General features: G+C 51.4%; 1 protein-coding gene across 1 annotated transcript in view; it reads right to left on the reverse strand.

The window, feature by feature from the left end:
- Nucleotides 1-20,544, reverse strand: part of ATCAY (ATCAY kinesin light chain interacting caytaxin) — a 40,267-nt gene continuing 19,723 nt past the window's right edge. Inside the window, exons 4-13 of the mRNA XM_020895325.2 lie at nt 18,013-18,234; nt 16,304-16,489; nt 15,804-15,906; nt 13,868-13,999; nt 12,876-12,962; nt 10,977-11,075; nt 10,255-10,290; nt 6,612-6,683; nt 5,258-5,287; nt 1-2,964 (exon numbers count right to left, since the gene is read on the reverse strand). Of these exons, the coding sequence (XP_020750984.1) occupies nt 2,955-2,964; nt 5,258-5,287; nt 6,612-6,683; nt 10,255-10,290; nt 10,977-11,075; nt 12,876-12,962; nt 13,868-13,999; nt 15,804-15,906; nt 16,304-16,489; nt 18,013-18,234 (977 nt within the window). The 3' untranslated portion in view covers nt 1-2,954. The remainder of the gene's footprint in view (nt 2,965-5,257; nt 5,288-6,611; nt 6,684-10,254; nt 10,291-10,976; nt 11,076-12,875; nt 12,963-13,867; nt 14,000-15,803; nt 15,907-16,303; nt 16,490-18,012; nt 18,235-20,544) is intronic.

Consider the following 20,544-nt stretch of genomic DNA (forward strand, 5'->3'; position numbering starts at 1 on the left):
TCCCTTCTCACCGATGCTTTATTTTCCATAAAAATCCCCCAAAGCCCGTGGAACTGATGTCTTTACATCATGACAGTAATCATAATGAATTGTTTTAAAAACCCAAAAAGCTGGCTGTCGGGACGATGGGCGTGTGAACTACGACCTTGGGTCGGGGAGGTACTTAGGGCACACCCCATGTGTCACAGAGGAAAACCCAACATCCCTTCACAAGGAGGGCTTGGTGTCCATTGTATTTCAGCCAAAACTGCCCCATGAATAGAAATCTTCCACAAAGCCCATTTCAGAGGGTATGGCTAGGCTCCTGCCTGGATATGGTGGCCCCATCTGGAGCTGTGCCTCGGAACCTCATGCACCTGTGGAGAGGTGGCCGGCCTGGAGACCGCCTCCCTGGGGGGCTCTCTCTCTACTCTGGAGGGGGCTGCATGGCGGGTTGGGGTCCTTGGTTCCACTTGCCTACTGTTTGTGGCTGCTGGTGGTCCTGAGGGGTGGCAGGTGGGCCACAGTGAGCTGGGAGGCGGGCTGGGGGTCCGTGTTGAAATTTCTTGTTCGGCCAGAATTTTTAGGCCACAAACTCCTTGAGCGTGGGATGGTCTGCCCCTCTCGTCCCTCTGTGGCCCTGCACACGTGTTTTTGCGCACATGGTCAGTTGTGTTCGACTCTTTGTGATCCCATGGACTGCAGCCCGCCAGGCTCCTCTGCCCATGGGATTCTCCAGGCAAGAATACTGGAGTGGGTTACCATTTCCTCCTCCAGGGGATCTTCCTAACCCAGGGATCGACCTGCGTCACCTGTGTTGGCAGGCAGATTCTTTACCACTGAACCACTTTGGAAGCCACCTTGGCTCTGCAGGCTCTCAGTAGCTGTCAGGTTGGGTGGAATGCATCGGTTCCTATCCCCAGCTCCTTTCTCACTGTCACTGAAGCACTGTTTCTAGGAGTTACTGCGTATACTGTACTGTGGATTTGTGGGCCTTGCAGGCCACACGTCCATCTCATCAGCAGAGCAGAACCAGTCACTTGAACCTGGAGTTCGACATGGCCCCGCAGATGCCGAGGCACCTTTTATAAAAGGAGGCACTCTGGGCAGGGTTGGGGCATGAGCGGATCCAGGATGGAGGGGACTTTCAGTGGGGGGCTGGGAGTGGGGAGAAGCAGCCTGCCTTGGGCTCCAGGTAACTCATCTGAGCCAGAAACATGGATCCTGTCCTTTATTTGACATTCGGAAACAGAGCAAAAACACAAATTAAAAAATCCCACCAGACACCCAAAGGCCCCAGCCTTGCAGGAGCAGTGCTGGGTTCCAGAAAACAGAGGCCCAAGGCCCTGCATCTTCCAAGATGGGAGCCACTGGTAGGACAATTCCCCGCCATGCGGAAAGCCTTGTTGTCCCTTTGCCTCAGTGCTGAGTGCCACTGGCTCCCTCCCGTCATCAGGGTGACCCTAGATGCACCCCCTTGGTGCCAAGAATCTCCTACTGGGAGATTGGGGTAGGGGGTCGATCAAACTCGGATGACGCCAGCCAAGAGGCCAGCCACCACCCCTGCTTGACTTCTGCCCGAATTTGTGGAAACAGAGGGCTTCCCTGGTGACTCAGATGGTAAAGAATCTGCCTGCCATGCAGGAGACCGGGGTTTGATACCTGAGTCGGGAAAATCCCCTGGAGAAGGAAATGGCAACCCACTCCACTATTCTCGCCTGGAGAATCCCATAGACAGAGAAACCTGGTGGGTTACAGTCCATGGGTCAATGGGGTCGCAAAGAATCGGACACAACTGAACTACTCACACTTTTCATGGAAACAGAAACTCTCAGGGTCATAGGGGATCGCAGGGGACCACTCTGTGCAAGCACTGCTCATCCTTTTCTTGAATGCCTAGAGAGACAGGGAACTCACTCCCTCTAGAGCCCACCTGACTGGCCTTTGGAGCACATTAGAAAAGTCTTTTTTTTTCCTCCCTAAGGAAATCTGTCTCCTTTTAATGCAGGTGGCCATAGCATCCAGACCACTGAGATTTATTTTTCCCAGTGACATTTGTAACACTCAAAAGTCCAGTTCCCTGTGTCTTCTTTCTTATCCGTCAGTATTTCTGCAATGAGCTTATCTTGAAAGCTGGTTTCTCAGCCTCTGCTCCCAGTAGGAACCCAAGGGGGCACATCCCAACTCCATGCCAGGGGGAGGGATTGGGGAAGTGAGGAGGCTCATTCTCTCAGTAGGAGGTATTGGTTGGGATTGCCCTGTGGCATGGCTTCTGCCTTCAAGGGGCTGAAGAATGTTCTAGACTGAGGGTGGGGGGCAGATTTGCAACTGTAGGGCAAGGATGATTATCAGTGGCCCTCACTGGTGCCATGGGTTCTGATGTTCCCCAAGGAGGTGGGAGTTATAGGAGGCGAGGGGGCTGGTTTAAAGGAAAAGCCGTGAGTTCCAAGGTCAGGCAGTTCCCCCAGGACATGGTGCTGCTGGGGGTGGTGCTGACCTTCCAGGCCTGATGCCCAGGACTGCAGGGACTGTTCTGGGAGGAAAGGCACGAGGAAGAATCCAGACCCAGCCAGGGAGTCGGTGGGCATCTGTGGCTCCAACCTGGACCAGGTGACAAGCAAGAGAAGGGTCTCGACCAGGAGTCTGTGCAGTGGGATGGGGTCTCTGAGGCCACCAAGAGGCACGGACCATGCTCGATGCTTCCCATTCTTCTTGGCCATGAGCTCATGAGTGTGGAAGGGTGGAGAATTGGGTCCTTTTCCAGACGCATTAATACTGCATCATTTTTTAAAAAAGTGTTTTCAAGCAGCTAGAAAGGATGTTGGGTTTCAGAAATGGATGGGGGAGACGGGCACCCCACCAGAGACTGGGACTCAGGATGAGGTGAGGATGAGATCCAGGGCAGTGGGGCATCCAACAGAGGTTTCTTGGCATCTGAGATCTTCTTTCGTGTCCTCCTCTGTGCTCACGTCACTTCAGGACATGCTGGAGAGGGAGAGACATGGTCAAGTTACCGCAATTGGATTTAGAGAAAGTGGAAAGTGTTCCATGTGTGTGGAATTCAAAAGAATGATCTAATCTGGCTTTGGCATGTCCTCAACAGCAAGAGTGGCACCTACCTTGCAAAGTCTGCCACCTGCCATCCATCTTCCAGATGTGGTTCTGAAGGGCACCTTTCTCTTGGTGCCCCAGCCAAAGAGCAGGCCCCAGGGCAGGTGCCCTCAATCAGCCTGGGTCAGGTTTCAATTAACCCATCTATTCACCATCCTTCCATCCACTTATCCAACTCACTATTCATCCTTCCATCCACTTATCCAACCAACCATCTATCCATCCACACACTCATCCATTCATCCATCCACCCATCCATCCATCCACTTACCCAACTCACCATTCACCCCTCCATCCACTTATCCAACCAACCATCCATCCATCCATACACTCATTCATTTATCCATCTAACCAACCATCCATCCATCATCCATCCATTCATCCCTCCAATCCACTTATCCAACTCACCACTCATCCCTCCATTCACTTATCCAACCATCTGTCTATCCACACACCCATCCATCCAACCATCCATTTATCCATCCACCCATCTACACATTCATCCATTTATCCATCCATCCATCCACCCAACTAACCATCCATCCATCCACACACTCATCCATTCATCCATCTAACCAACCATCCATCATCCATCCATGCACTTGTCCAACCAGCCATCCATCTATCCACACACCCATCCATCCATCCAACCATCCATTTATCCATCCAATTATCCATCCACATCCATCCAAGCAACTATCCATCCATCCATCCACACACCCATTCAACCCTCCATCCATCGACTTATCCATCACCCATCTACCCATCTGTCCATCTATCCATTGGACCCATCTATCTGTTTATCCACCCACCCATATACTTGTCCATCTACCTATCATCCATCTATACACCCATCTGTCCATCTATCCACTGCTCTCAACCATTCTTTCTATTATGTATTTAATCATTCAAAAAGTGCTTGTTTTTTATTATCTCTGCCTGAGGATCCCTGGGGGAGGGAGGCCTAATTCTGCTGTTTGTTGTATCTGACTTTTTTCATGGTGAATGATTTCCTTTTGTGTTTTGTGTCTGTGGACGGGGACTGATTTTCAGAACACATGGATTGAGATGGTCTTGTTGGAAATGCATTGAGAACTTGCCTCTATTCAGTCTCCAGGGAAGTACTGGTTTAAGACCATTTTTGATGTTTATTTCTCAGCTTGGGGCTTCTTGGGTCACATGGATAGTACTAAGACATGTGGCTGGCCCATGTTACAGATCTGTAGCAGAGAATGTGGTCAAGGATTAACCCTACACATTCCAAAGAAAAGTCTGGCCCTTTCCCAGCCCCTCGGAGGCCACCTCCACGACCTTGGAATGTTCTTAATAAGAGTATCTCTGTTTGCCTGGGACCTTGGGTCATGCTGGATAGTCTATGCTGACTATTGGCCATGTGGTATCAGCTCAAGCTCTGGAAGGGCTAGAGAGACGAAGGTCAGCCACGTGTACAGTCCACTGTGCATATGACTGACCTCCAATAAACACCCTGGACACCAGGGCTCCTGGCGAGCAGCACAGTTTGGTGACACTTGGTGTGCACCATCACACTTGGCTGCTGGGAGAATAAAGGGCCGTCCCCACGAGTCCCCTGGGAGACAACAGCTGGGAACTCACACCTGTCTCTCTTTGCCCAGCCCCATACAGCCCTTCCTATTGCTGATTTTGATCTGTACCCACATCCACCTGTCCACTGTGATAAACTATAACCATGAACAGATCTGCTTTGCTGAGTCCTGGGAGTCCTTCTAGCAAACCATGGACCCTGAGGGTGGTCCCCAGGACCCGTGACACACAGGGAGGCTTTTTCTGGCATCTAGAGCTGGGCAGACACACTGAGATAGGTTGTGGGCAGGCATCGCACCCTTCAGCTGAGTTAAATCCCAAGTTTCAGGGGTCCTGGCTATGGGTGAATGTCTCAGCCAGGGTCCTCAGCCTGGGACCTCCCATCAATGGCACCCCCTGGAGTTGGGCAGGGACCAGCTGCTCGCTCAACCCCAGAGGAGGCCCTGTTGTCAGGGAAACCATGATCTCCCTGCCTCCCTGGTGCAGCATCCTCCCTTCACCACCAAGTCATGGGGTACTCATCCAGGCTAGGTTCCATTTAGAATGTTTCCAAACAAACATGCCAAGAACAACCCGTCCCCCCTCCCCCCGGCATCCCACGCACCTCGTTTCCTGATCTGTGGCCAGAGCAGACCTGTGGGGAAAGGAAGGAATCCCAGCATTAGTTGCCTGTTTGGGGGGCCTTGGCATTTGGCTGTGAGCCCTATGAGGGCCAACACGGCTGCATCCTGATCTGGCACAAAACAAGCATCAGCGTGTGTCTGCTGTGTAACAAATGAGCCAGGACAGGTAGTCACGAGGACGGCCAAGCCCCCTGGCTGCCACAAAGTGAAACCACCAGTACTGCTCCAGGTCCACCCACCTGGAAAGTGGAACCCATCCACCAGGACCTGCCCAAAGGCCAGCCAGAACCTCTATCTGAGAGCAGATCCTGGGCTCTCAGGCACATCATTTGCCCCTGGTCCCTGTGCTTGGCCTATGATAGATGCAGGGTGGGAGGAGGGGGAGGGAACAGTCCCAAGATACAGCCACTGCCCTCAAAGAGCCCAAGGACAGGAGAAGAAGGGCACAACAAGCAGCAAAGGCAGGAGGTAGATGGCACAGAGACAGGGAAGGAGGGAGGGGGCTTCTAGAGACCAAGGAGGGGGCCAGGCCACCTGTCTACACATCCCAGGGTGAGGTACTAAAGGACTTTTATAATAACAGAGAGTCACTCGATTAAAGACAAATGAGGAGGGGGATGGGAATGGAAGCAACTGCTTAGTGGGGTACAGGGTCTCCCTCTGGGCGGAAAGAATGTTTGGGAGAGAGCCGCTGGTTGCCCTAAACTGTTGTTGTTCAGCTGCCCAGTTATGTCTGACTCTTTGCAACCCCATGGATTGCAGCACACAAGCCTCCCTGTCCTTCACCATCTCCGCAAGTTTGGCCAAACTCATCTCCACTGAGTCGGTGAGGCTCTCCCACCATTTCCTCCTCTGTTGCCCTCTTCTTCTTTGGCCTTCAGTCTTTCCCAGCATCCAGGGCTTTTCCAATGAATCAGTTCTTTGAATCATGTGCCCAATTATTGGAGCTTCGGCTTCAGCATCAGTCCTTTCAATGAATATTCAGGGTTGATTGCCTTTAGGATGGACTGGTTTGATCTCCTTGCAGTCCAAGGGACTCTAAAGAGATGTACTAAATTCACATTAAAATGGTTTGATGGAGCAGGTCTCATGGTGGACCTTTTTTTTTTTTTTGCTTCACTACGAAGCATACAGGATGTTAGTTTCCAGACCAGGGATCGAACCTGCACCCCATGTAGTGGAAGTGTGGAGTCTTAACCACTGGATCAGCAAGGAAGTCCCAAGGTGGTCTTATTTCAACACCACAGTGACCTCAGATCACTTCATCTGATGTTCTTTGGGCTTGGCAGCTCCTAGCAGGTGTGAGCTCTTGCCCACGGCCACCTGGATGCTTACCTGTCTTCCGCCAGCCCCGCCTCCGCCTTCTCTTCAGACCTGGGCAGGACGTACTCCGGCTGCGGCCTTGCGCTGGGAACAGAAAGAGGTGAGCAGGGGTGACCAGCTGACCAAGTGGGCTGAGGGGCTCTTGGCTCCCACTGCCCCTCCATCTGGGCTGCCGTGACCCGACAGCAATCTGGAAAGGGTTTGCCTGCCCTGGGAAGCGCCGGGGCCCAGAGGGTGGAGCAAGTGATGGGATGGTCAGGAATTCATGAAGATGAAGGCCATGGGGAGAAAGAAAGAAAAAAAAAAATGAGAAAAAAAAATATAGAGAGAGATTAAAAAAAGCAGAACAATAATGAAGAATAAAAGATAACAATCCCTGGAGGGTAAAACCAGACTCCAACAGCAAAGTGAGAGAAGAAAAAGAAAAAAAAAAAAAAAAATATATATATATATATATAAAATAAGAAAAATATAAATAAGAGTGATCAGACTAAAAACAAAGATTAGAAAATAATAGAATAAGAAGCCACAATCACAGAAAACTAATCAAACTGATTACATGAACCACAGCCTTGTCTAACTCAATGGAACTATGAGCCATGCTGTGCAGGCCCAGGCAAGACAGACAGGTCACGGTGGAGAGTTCTGACAAAACGTGGTCCACTGGAGAAGGAAATGGCAAATCACTTCAGTAATCTCGCCTTGAGAACCCCATGAACAATATGAAAAGGCAAAAAGATATATATGGCGCTGAAAGATGAACTCCCCAGGTTGGTAGGTGCCCAATATGCTATTGGAGAAGAGTGGAGAAATAACTCCAGAAAAAATGAAGAGATGGAGCCAAAGCAAAAACAACCCCCAGCTGTGGATGTGACTGGTGATGGAAATAAAGTCCAATGCTGTAAAGAACAGTATTGTATAGGAACCTCGAATGTTAGGTCCATGAATCAAGGTAAATTGGTAGTGGTCAAACAGGAGATGGCCAGAGTGAACATAGACATCTTAGGAATCAGTGAACTAAAATGGACTGGAATGGGCAAATTTAACTCAGATAACCATTATATTTACTACTGTGGGCAAGAATCCCTTAGAAGAAATGGAGTAGCCCTCATAGTCAACAAAAGAGTCCCAAATGCAGTTCTTGGGTGTAGTCTCAAAAATTACAGAATGATCTCTGTTCATTTCCAAGGCAAAACTTTCAATATCACAGTAATCCAAGTCCATGCCCCAACTAGTAATGCTGAAGAAGCTGAAGTTGAACGGTTCTATGAAGACCTACAAGACCTTCTAGAACTAACACCCAAAAGAGATGTCCTTTTCATTATAGGGGACAGGATGCAAAAGTAGGAAGTCAAGAGATACCTGGAGTAACAGGCAAGTTTGGTCTTGGAGTACAAAATGAAGCAGGGCAAAGGCTAACAGAGTTTTTCCAAGAGAACGCACTGGTCATAGCAAACACCCTCTTCCAACAACACAAGAGATGAGGCTACATGTGGACATTACCAGATGGTCAATACCGGAATCAGATTGATTATATTCTTTGCAGCCAAAGATGGAGAAGCTCTATATAGTCAGCAAAAACAAAACCTAGAGCTGACTGTGGCTCAGATCATGAACTCCTTATTGCAAAATTCAGACTTAAATTGAAGAAAGTAGGGGAAACCACTAGGCCATTCAGATATGGCCTAAATCAAATCCCTTACAGTTATACAGTGGAAGTGACAAATAGACTCAAGGGATTAGATCTGATAGAGTGCCTGAAGAACTACGGATAGAGGTTAGTGACATTGTACAGGAGGCAGTGATCAAGACCATCCCCCCAAAAAATAAATGCAAAAAGGCAAAATGGTTGTCTGAGGAGGCCTTACAAATAGCTGTGAAAAGAAGAGAAGTTAAAGGCAAAGGAGAAAAGGAAAGATATACCCATCTGAATGCAGGGTTCCAAAGAAGAGCAAGGAGAGACAAGAAAGCCTTCCTCAGTGATCAATGCAAAGAAATAGAGGAAAACAACAGAATGGGAAATAGAGATCTCTTCAAGAAAATTAGAGATACCTAGGGAATATTTCATGCAAAGATGGGTGCAATGAAGGACAGAAATGGTATGGACCTAACAGAAGCAAAAGATGGTAAGAAAAGGTGGCAAGAATACATAGAAGAACAATACAAAAAGGATCTTCATGACCCATGGCTTTACTGTGCAGAGGACATGGGCCAGGCCCCCAGGAGGCTCCCCAGGGACCTGGGCAGGGGAACACCAGATGGATTCCCCTCTCTTCCATACCCGGAGGGACCCCTGCTCTGTCTCCCTTCTCCCCTGCACCCGCAGGACCTACAGGGGCAGAGGGTGCCCTTGGGAGTGTCCCTGGAGGACAGAGGGGGGTCCCAGAGAGTGCAGGGGGCCCAGAGGGAGGCGGGCCCTGGAGGATGGAGGGGGCCCTGGGAAGGAGGAGGGAACCGGAGAATGGGGGGGGTTCCCAGATGGTGGAGGGCCTTTGGAAGGGAGAAGGAGGGGGCATGCAGAGGATGGGGACCCTAAAGGGTGGAGGGTTTCCTGGATGGTGGAGGGCTTGGCCTGGAGGGAGGAGAGCCCTTGAGGGCAAGAGGGGAACCCCGCGGAGCAGAGGGCCCAGTCCAGAGAACAGACTGGGGTCCCCAGAGGGATGAGGGGTCTCCAGAGGCGTAACAGGAGGGAAAGGGGCAGGGCACAACTTTTGAAAGAATGACATAGCCCAAGGACACAACATAAACCAATAAGAATCAAATAGGTCCAAGATAGGAGACAAGTGGACTCTGATTAGACCTTGATCCTTGATCTGCAAGCTAAACGACACACCCGGAGGCACCATGACAGTTCCAAGACACTGTCAAAACACCAAGATTTCCTGGAAATCTCCACCCTTTCCCCCAGAATAGTTGGAATAATCCTCCTACTCGTTAGCCTATGAAATTACCCACCCTATAAAAACTAACCACACCACATTCCACGGCCGCGCGTGCCCTCTGCAAAGGCCCACACTCTGTGGACTGCACTTCTCTCTGCATCTGAGTAAACCCACCTCTTACCTATCACTTTGTCTCTCACTAAATTCTGCGGTGAGACATCAAGAACCCAAGTTTCATTAGGTCCTGAAACAGGGCACTGTGGGTTTTGGCTGAGTTTGAGTCCCAATCCGACATAAATGGTTTCAGAGGGAGGAGGAAACTGGAAAGCAGGGAGCGGAGGGGGACCTGGGGGGTGAGCCCCGGCGGGGGGATGAGGCCGGAAGAGCGAAGGTGCTCCTGAAGGGTGGAGGGCTCAACCTAGGGGCCTTAGGAGGCTCCCCAGGGCCGAGCCCCCACCGTCATCAGCATCATTAGAAGGACTCTACCGAGCCCACTATTTTTGCCCAGTGGGTTACACTGGTCCTAATTCCTCATGATAACCCACAGGATGGCTGTGAATTTTTCACTTGCCTAATGTTATGCTGAGACTGAGCAGGGGAGCCTGGGTTCTAGCCTGGGTCTGACTCCAGTCCCTCTAGAGAAGGCAGGGCTTTGAACCACATGTGTGCATGACATGGGTCCCAACTGAGTTGAAGCTGCCGGCTTCCCCCAGCCGTGACCCAGCTCAGAGCCAGCCCCAACCCGGTCAGAACACGGGCCGCTCCGCACAGACCTTTCTCTCCTGGCCTTCAGCCGTTCCTCTTCGTACCTGGAAGAGAGAAAAAGGAGAAGCCTTAAGAGGTAGCCTGGGAATTCCCTCCCCTCTGGGAACAGGAAAGCAGTCTCACTGTCACATCTGAGCACCAGGCTTCAGAGCAGACAGGATAGCCTGCAGCTACTTTACAAAGCCCCACCTCACCCCATCCCAGGGCAGGGATAGATGTTTTACTGGCATATTCCAGTGTCTTGTGTCGCTGCAACTCAGCAGACATTTCTAGCATCTGCCCTAAACAAGTCCAGGATAAAGCAATTAATTATTAATGTGGCTTTGTCTACAGATGCCCCACCCCCCCACAAAGGGCCAGAGAGTCAATATTTTCGGCTTTTCAGACCAGTCTCTGTGGCAACCCCTTGATTCTGTTGTAGCTCGAAAGCAGCTGTGGATGGTTTGTAAATGGACAAGTATAGCTGTGTTCCAATAAAACTTTATTTACAAAGACAAGCCAGGGGCCAGGACTCACTGGCTCCTCCGCCTGCACTAGAGGGGCCAGGTCCACTGTGTTCTGTCATTTCACAGATGCCTGTTTCACTCTGTTTCCCTTTGTCCTGCTCTCCCACTCAGGTCTGGTTCTCTGGCAGCCTGATTGGGTGAAGCATGGGTGGTTGGGAGATGAGCAACCCTGGGGATGATGGGGATGGAGGTGGGGCAGTGCTCCCACAGCACAAGACACTCACTGTAGCACGCAGTCTGGGATCTGCACATGCTCCATGGGGATGAGCTGCTCCAGATCTTCCAAGCTGTGCACATACTGGATCTTGTTGATGAACTTGACGCTGGTGGGAGAAGGAGGGACACGTCTGAAAGCAAGCCCTTGGGGTGGTGACTCAGGGTCAGAGGGAGTGATGGCAGGCAGGGATGTACACACAGCCCTATTCCAGGATGCCCCAGCACACTCACCCAACCTCCCTCTCAGCTCATGCCAGACCTTACCCCCTACCCCTAGTGCAGGTACAGAGCAGAACCTGGGGTCTCTGCCTGCAAGAAGGGAGGGCTCCTGAGCCATGTGTCTGAAACCAGTCCCCGCTGAGCAGAGAGTTGTTGTTCAGTCCCTCAGTTGTGTCTGACTCTGTGATCCCATGAACTGCAGCACACCAGGCCTCCCTGTCCTTCACTATCTCCCTGAGTTTGCTCAAACTCACATCCACTGAGTCAGTGACACCATCCAACCATCTCATCCTCTGTCGCCCTCTTCTCCTTCTGTCTTCAATCTTTCCCAGCATTAGGGTCTTTTCCAATGAGTCGGCTCTTTCCAACAGGTGGCCAAACTACTGGAGCTTCAGCTTCAGCATCAGTCCTTCCAGTGAACATTCAGGGTTGATTTCCTTTAGGACTGACTGGTTTGATCTCCTTGCTGTCCAAGGGATTCTCAAGAGTCTTCTCCAGCACCACAACTTGAAGGCATCAATTCTTCGGCGCTCAGCCTTCTTTTTGGTCCAACTCACATCCGTACACGACTACTGAAAAAACCATAGCTTTGACTATATGGACTTTTGAGCAGAGAGGGAAGGAAGGAAGAAAGCAGAGAGGAACGAGTTGCTATTAATACCAGACTCCAGGCTCCATCTTCCCCAGGAGGTGCTCCTCTGTCAATCTCCCCACAATCGTCACTGTCTGGTGGCACCAGTAGTCACTTGGGCATGAGACAGGTGCATGTGGGGACTGCTGATTCATCCTCCGTTCTTCCAGGGTGAATGGCTTCTTCCCATCCAAATCCAGCTCTGGCCACCGGCTGCTACTGACGTGACGGGTCACCAGCTTGGGGCTTTGAACTCGTGATTTTTTAAAAAAAATTACCTTAAATCTAATTTTGGTACAATGTCATATAAACTCCTTTTGAAGGTCAAATCAATTTTTCTAACAATGAGTTACATTCTCTAAGGCTAAGAGAAAGTCACTGTATAATAAGTCATAAAATAATCCAATACGGACTTCTCTGGTGGTCCAGTGGATAGGACTCCGAGCTTCCACTGCAAGGGGCCTGGGTTCGATCCCTGATTGGGGAACTAAGAACCTACATGCTGAGAAGCATGACCAAAAAGTAAAATAATAAAAAATAAAAAAAGGAGCTAAAGCGCCTCTTGGTAAAGGTGAAAGAGGAGACTGAAAAACCTGGCTTGAAGCTCAACGTTAAAAAAAACTAAGATCATGGCATCTGGTCCCATTGCTTCATTGCAAACAGAAGGGGAAAAAGTGGAGGCAGTGACAGATTTTATTTTCTTGGGCACCAAAATCACTGCGGATGATAACTGCAGTCATGAAATTAACAGACACTTGCTCCTTGTAAGGAAAGCTATGACAAAAATCTAGACAGTGTGTTAGAAAACAGACATCACTTTGCCGACAAAGGTCCAAGTAGTGGCCATATCACACGGTATGAGGGATCTTAGTTCCCCCACCATGGATGGAACCCAAGTCCCCCTGCACTAGAAGCACAGAATCTTAACCACTGGACTGCCAGGGAAGTCCAATTTTAAGCTGCGTAAAGCAACAATATAGACTCCCCAGACAGGAGCTGGAAAACCCTGATTGGAAAAAAAAAAAGACGGATATCCAGACTCAGATCACGATCTCACCTGATGAAAGGGCGGGAGATGGCCAGAACGGTGCGGATGAACCAGGATGGGTGGACGATGATTAAGGACTTCAGGTTTTTCCGAAGTCTGTGTGGGGAGGCAGAGAGAGCAATATGAGCTCCCTGGGGGAAAAGCCCTGGGGAGGGAGCAGCTAACGGGTGTCACCCACTCTGTGAGCCCAGGCGGTGCTCTGGGGAGAAGACTGAGTCTTGGTTAAGCTAAGCCCACCCCCTCCACCCCTTGCAGAATCTGCAGGTGGCAGAGCTGATGTCTGGCCCCGGAACCTGGCTCCCTCTTTAGATTCTGAGCATCTGACTGTGTGGCCATGTGCATGTGTAAGTCACTTCAGTCGTGTCCAGCTCTTTGTGACTCCATGAACTATAGTCCACTAGGCTCCTCTGTCCATGAAATTCTCCAGGCAAGAATATTGGATGGAGCTGCCATGCCCTCCTCCAGGGGATCTTCCTGACCCAGGGATTGAACCCACATCTTTTACATCTCCTGCATTGGCAGGTAGGTTCTTTACCACTAGCGCCACCTGGGAAGCCCTTGCGGGGCCACATCACCTCTCATTCCTGAAAGATTTTCTAGGGCCCCCAGTTCTAAGCACCTGTTATGGGCATGTTGAACTGCAGCCCTCTTTGTTTGGGAACAGGATCACTGCAGGGCTCTAGCTAAGGTGAGATCATATCCCAGCATGGCCTTCCCCCTAATCCACAATCACTGGGGTGTCCTTATAAAAGGGGGCATTTGCACACAGGCGTGCACAGGGGCTGTTCTCCCTCACAGCTCCAGAAGGAACCGACCTTGCAGACAACTTGACCAAGGACTTCCAGCTTCCATAAGTAGGGGACGACATACGTCTGCCGCTTAAGCCACCCATTCTGGCGCTTTGTTACGGCCGCCCCAGCCTCGCCCTTTCAGAGTCGGAGGGACTTCAGCGCTCGGGTCCCGGGGCACACTGAGGCCGTCCCCCAGCCCCATCCACTCACCTCCTGTCGATCATCTGGTAGCACTTTTTCAGCCAGCCAATGCCTGGCATCCTCCGCCGGGGCGTGGCGCCGTTCAGGTACACAATCATGTAATCTTCCGCCACGAGGAGCTCCAGGCTGCTGATGACGTACCTGGTCACGGGGCACAGAGGACCGGGGACCCGGCAAGACTGGCTCAGAGTCAGGAAGCCCAGTTCCCCGGGACTAAGCCCTGTGGCCCTGGTTCTTTCTCTTTCCACCTGCCCTGGCTGTGTCACACCTGTTTAGGTGTCGTTGGCTGTCCTGACATGCTTAGCCGGATAGCGGGGGAGGGGAGCAGAGGACTCCCAAACACCCCCCAAATCTGGGTCAGCGAGCACAATGATAGTAGTAGTTACTATCTTACTGAGGAGTTTTGTTTGTTTGTTTGTTTGTTTTAATTGAGTCCCTTGGACTGCAAGGAGATGAAACCAGTCGATCCTTAAAGGAAATCAACCCTGAACATTCGTTGGAAGGACTGATGCTGAAGCTGAAGCTCCAGTACTTTGGTCACTTGATGGGAAGAGCCCACTCACTGGAGAATACCCTGATGCTGGGAAAGATTGAATGCAGGGGAAGGGGACCACAGAGGATGAGATGGTTGGAGGGCATCACCAACACAATGGACATGAATTTGAGCAAACTCCAGGAGACAGTGGAGAACGGGTAAGCCTGGCACCCTGCAGTCCATGGAGTAGCAAAGAGTTGGACACAACTTAGCAACTAAACAACAATTTTTTTGAGTGTTTACTAGGTGCCAAGTGATTTATACTCTTGAACTCATCTAATGTCTCCATTAATTCTGGAATGTAAGTTTAAACAGCCCCAAATGCCCTTGGGGGACAGGTACCCACAAACAGTGGTCCACTGCACCTGACTTTAGGGGCCTGGGGTCCATCCCAGCTGTGTCTCCCCCTAAGTGATTTCCAAGAATCCTCTCCTCTTTCAGCCTCCACTTCCCCATCTATAAATCAGGGAGACTGGGCTCCCTGGTAAGTCAGGCCACTTTCTGATCTGACTGTCCATGGGTACTTCCTCTTCTCTGGCCCACCTGGCACCCTCGTCCCCTTGAGGAAGAAGGAAATCTTCATAATAATGAACATTGAAGTGGTAACGATTTGCTGAGCTCTTACTGTCATCTGCCAGGTATTTTTTATTTTTTTTTTGCCACACCAGGAGGCATATAGGATCTTAGTTCTCCGACCAGCAGTCAGACCCATGGCCCTGCATTAAGAACCCGAGGAAGGCGTGGTCTTAACCACTGGACACCAGTGGAGTCCCACCAGGTGCTTTATGCTTAATTATCTGTCTCTATCCTAGCAAAACTGTACCTGTGTGTCCTTGGGCAAGTGACTTAACCTCTCTGTGCCTCAAGCACTGCAGCCACAGAATGGGAGGCAACTGTAACTACCCCACAGGGTCTTGTTGGGGATGGAACATGTTCTCACGTACAAAGCCCTTAGCATGTGGCTACCACAGTGGGCATGCATGCTCAGTTACTTCAGTCGAGTCTGATTCTGTGCTACCCTATGGACTAGGGCCTGCTAGGATGCTCTGTCCATGGGATTCTCCGGCAAGAATACTGGAGTGGGTTGCCATGTCCTCCTCCAGGAGATCTTGCCAACCCAGGGATCAAGCCCAGATCACTTGTGTCTCCTGCATTGGCGGGTGGATTCTTTCCCACTGAGCCACTGGGGAAGCCCACCCCATACATGCTCCATAAATGCTAGTGATGATGACAACAGCACCAGTGAGGCCCAGCAGGTGAGCAGAGGACTCAGATGCAGGTCTGCCCGTGGTCCAGCCCTTCCCTGGTGCCGGGCAGAACCACCCAATGTGGTCCTTGCTGCCTGTCCTGCCCACCGGCTGGGAACCTCAGACCTGTGGACAGCTGGGATGGAGCGGCCAGGTCACTTACAGGAAGAGGTTCTCCATGATGTAGTGGTAGTCGGGGGAGCTGCTGTCCGGGAGGAAGCAGGCGGCAAAGACGATAATGGCGTTGAGACCTTCGCCGTAGTACCCTGCGGAGAGGCAGCTGGTGAGCAGCCCTGGACAGGGCTTGGCAGAGCCCTCCCAGTTCTGAGTTGCCCTGCGCTCTGCCCCATGTGTGTGTCTTATAGCTGGCCGGCCCCCTCCCACCCACTGCCCATACTCAGAGGACATAGCTCTGAGCCCCAGCAGCCTGGCTACAGAAGCCAGAAAACACCTTCCATGGCGGGATGCCAGCCACCATCATGGGCACCTCTGGTGTGCCCCCAGGCGTCTAAGCCTTGCCCCCACGTGAGTTTTATCCCTGCACACCTGGACACTACAGCTTAACATCCCCCTGGCTCAGAAGAAGAGACCGAGGTTCAGAGGACTGCTGCTGGGCCCTCCAGTTGTCGGAGCCGGGAAGGGGCCCTCGGGGCATGGGCTCACCTCCGTGGGTCACCACCCTCATGTAGGGCCGGATCATGTGTAGATCGATCCGGTGTTCCTGTTCCCCAATGATCACCGTCCTCCACAGACGCCCGTTGGCTGCGCTGCCATCCTCCGCCGAACCGTCCCCAAACAGATCCGCGCTGTCCCCGGGCATGTTCTTGGCGGCGGCCACGGGGGTGTCATCTGGAGGAGGGCAGCAGGGAGGGTGAGCAGGAGGGATGCCTGAATCTGGACATCTTGTCCCAGCCTCCCTCTCTGGGCTGCCTTGGCCACCCGTGGCCACAGAGCCTCTTAGTCTCCTCCCCAGGCCAGAGGAAGACCACTCATCTCATCCTTTTTCTGGGTAGAACCCCTTTCTTGCTGTGTGACCTTGCACACATTTTTTCCCTCTCTGGGCTTCTCGGGGGTTCTTAACCACTCTTGAAATTATCTGTCTCTTGCCCATCTGTCACCCTGGAATCTTCCTGCCTCAGAAAATAGCCTGACTGTTTTCCCAGCTGCTCAGGCCCCAAACCCAGCTACCATCTTAGACTTCTTTCCCCTTCATATTTCACATCCACCCAACAAATGCTGTGCCTCTGCTTCCATCCCCATGGACACCACCATTGCTACCTTTTTGAAGAGTACTTATGTGGTTGTGCCCTCTTAGTTGCAGCATGCAGGATCTTTAGTTGCAGCATGCAGAATCTAGTTTCCTGACCAGGGATCGAACCTGGGCCCCCTGCATTGGGAGCATGGGGTCTTAGTCACTGGACCACCAGGGAAATTCCCTGTTGCTATCTTTCTGACCTGTGTTCTTGCCTTGGAATATCAGCTCCAGTAATACCCACCCAGCGAGGCCAGTCCCAACAACCCTGCAGAAGAACCCTCCCCACCCTAGGAAGCCTGGTTCAGGGTGTCTTGGGCTGGGCACTATGGACATTTAGGGCCAGTCACTGTCTGTGGGGGGTGTCCCGGGCACTACAGGGTGTGGAGCAGCATCCCTGATCCCACCCCCTTGATGCCAGGATCCCCCCAGTTGTGACAACCACAGATGCCCCCAAACGTGGCCCAGTGTCCCGTGGGAGGGTTGAATTGCCTCAATGAGCCCCCCCCCGCCCTCTCCCATCACCTATTTCTCCCACACCACCAGCGACCAGGTGCAATTACCTTGTATCCATTTGTTCTGTTACCCAGAGCCCCGCTTTCTGACTGCCCTGAGAGCAGGCAGGCACCGTGTTTTCCTGACGGGTCCCTGCCCTCTCTACCCTACCCCCACACGGCAATCAAGACCCTCTCCACAGACACCTGTGGAATCAGGGGGTGGCCCCTCCTTCTGGTCTTGAGCACCTTTGATCAAGCGAATTGGGTGAAAGACACGTCTCCCAGCAAAGTCCACAAGTCCACGAGAAAATGCACGTGGAGTCCCAGGGCCTGTTTTGGGAGTCTTGGGTTGGAAGCCCCACTCCAGGACTTCCCTGGTGAGCCGGTGGTTAAGACTCCATGCTTCCAATGCAGGGGGAACAAGTTCCATCCCTGGTCTGGGAACTAAAATGCTACACAGCGTGGCCAAAAAAGAACCCCAAAAAACAATAAAAGAAGCCCTGCCTACCTTGAACCTCTGGGGAGGGAGGAGGGGGGACTCTGGCAAGATGGCCCCAGAAGCCAAGAGGAGCACTGGGGTCCAATCTGGGGGTCAGGTAGAGATGGTGAGTGACCAACCTTACCTTCCCACTCCAGCTCATTGCCGTTCCCCAGGAACTCCAGTGAGTCAGTCTCATCAGGGGTCTCGATGTCATCCACGTTGATGTCCAGGTCATCGGGGGTGTCCAGGAAGTCATCTGACAGCAGGGAGCCCTCACTCTGGTCCAGGGAAATGTTGATCTCAGGGGCCACCAGCGTCTTTCGCTTACGATGAGCCCCGTTGAAGTTCAGCGTGTTGGGAGGGGCTGTGGGGGAAAGGGAAAGTCAGAGCAAAACCAGATCAGTCGCTTGTTTTTTCTTCCCCTTCTCCTGTTCCAGACCCTACAGAGATCTGCTCTGCCCTGCCATGGGGAGTGCTTAGAAATCAAACAACATCCTTTCACAGCAGCGGTTAATGGAACCATCCAGCTCGGAGGTCAAGGGCAGACACTTGGACGTTGGACAGTCCTGGGTTCAGAGCCTGACCTTGCTACCCACCAGCTCTGTGACCCTGCAGTGCCACCTTGCCCTGAGCTTGATTCAGTTTTACCATCTGCAAAATGAGACTCACAGGTGAGTCGAGTCAAGGTCAAACGATGACATGGGGATTAGACCCCAGGCAGCCTGGTCTCCAGATCGAGCTCCAGCCCTGCCAGTATCTGCGCCTTTTTTTCCTTCTGGCTAAGGCTGATGGAGAATGTCCGAGTTCTGCTTTTGCCTTTCTGGGATGTGTGACTCTAACAATTAACTTTTAGGGATCACATAACACAGGCCAGGCCCTCTGCCAAGCCCTAGCCCACGTTTTCATGTTCCGACTTCTCTAGACAGATATGCGTGCTCAGTCGAGTCTGACTGTTTTCCACCCCATGGCCTGTAGCCTGCCAGGCTCCTCTATCCATGGGATTCTCCAGGCAAGAATACTGAAGTAGGTTGCCCTGCTGTCCTCCAGGGGATCTTCCCGACCCAGGGATCGAATCTGTGTCTCTGGTGTCTCCTGGATCTCCTGCATTGGCAGGAGTCAGTTGCAGCCTTGCTACTGCCCCGTTGGACAGGTGAGTAAACTGAGGTACAGGGAGGCAGGATCTTCCCATGTCACTCTGAAGCCCGTGGGGGTGGATATTCCCCATGGCTTGGACCACTTCCTCCTAAAGACTCTTAGCCTGGACTCTGGTCTCCTTATAAAAGGTGGTTTCACCTCCTGGGCTGCCCTCAAAGGGTTAAAACCATCTAACAGCCCTTGGAGCAGAGGTAACCCCTCAGGCTTATGGGGTTTACAAGGGGAGGAGCCACCCCCTCCCCCAAAGGCAGCTCTGGGAAAAGAGGCTGACCTTCCAGAGACCCCAGAAATTCTCCCTGTTTCATTACACAGCCTTTGAAGACAAAATCAATAAACCAGTAGGAGAGTCCCTCACCAACCCAACAGACATGAGTCTGAGCAAACCCCAGAAGATAGTGAAGGACAGGGGATCCTGGTGTGCTGCAGTCCGTGGAGTCGCAGAGAGTTGGACACGACTGAGCGACTGAACAACATCAAGGAGAATCTCACCCCTCTTTTATACTGGATGACATTCATAGATCCGTAATTAAATGGACCACGTGTTTTTTAAAGTATTTATTTTTATTTATGTATTTGACTGTGCTAGGTCTTACTTGCAGCATGTGGGATCTAGTTCCCTGACCAGGGATTAGACCTGTGTCCCCTGCATTGGGAGCTTGGAGTCAGCCACTGAACCACCAGGGAAATCCTTGGACTACCTCTTTTTTTTTTCATTTTGAATCTCATTTTTTTTTTCCACTTTGAATCTCTCGATCCCTAAGCAACAGGTCAGACTGCTTCAAGAGACACTGTGGGATAGAAATATGCATTTTGGCAGAACATTATAAAGATGCAAGTTACAGACCTCCCTGGTGGTCTAGTGGTTAGGAATCTGCCTGCTAGGGAAGATCCCACATGCCTCAGATCAACTAAGCCGGAGCACCACAATTACTAAGCCTGCAGTCTAGAGCCTGTGCTCTGCAACAAGAGAAGCCACAGAAATGAAAAGCCTGCATACTGCAAATAGAGAGTAGCCCCCGCTTGCTGCAACTAGGGAAAGCCCTTGCACAGCAATGAAGGCCTAGCACAGCCAAAAATAAATAAATAAATACAATGAAAAAAAAAAAGTAATAAAAAATCCCGTGAGTCACATTTACTGAGTGTCTGCTATGTGTGAGGCACTGGCATAATTTCCTGCTCTCACCATGACTTTGTGTGGTGGGAAATATTACCCATTTTACAGATGGGGACGTTGAGGCAGGGACCTTCCCAGGGAAGGACCTTCCCAGTTCTCTCAACTTACCCTGCCTTTTTCACGGGAAGTGTGTTGGGAGCAGTGAATCAGGTATGCTTGATTTAAAATACTGCTTAACCTGGTGGTCCAGTGCTTAAGAATCTGTCTTTCAGTGCAGGGAATTTTGTTTGATTCTGGCTTCCCTGGTGGCTCAGATGGTAAAGAACCTGCCCACAATGCAGGAGACCTGGAGTTCAATCCCTGGGTCAGGAAGATCCCCCGGAGAAGGGCATGGCAACCCACCCC

This window comes from Odocoileus virginianus, chromosome 3, assembly GCF_023699985.2.
Source record: "Odocoileus virginianus isolate 20LAN1187 ecotype Illinois chromosome 3, Ovbor_1.2, whole genome shotgun sequence".
In the NCBI taxonomy this organism is placed as follows: domain Eukaryota; kingdom Metazoa; phylum Chordata; class Mammalia; order Artiodactyla; family Cervidae; genus Odocoileus; species Odocoileus virginianus.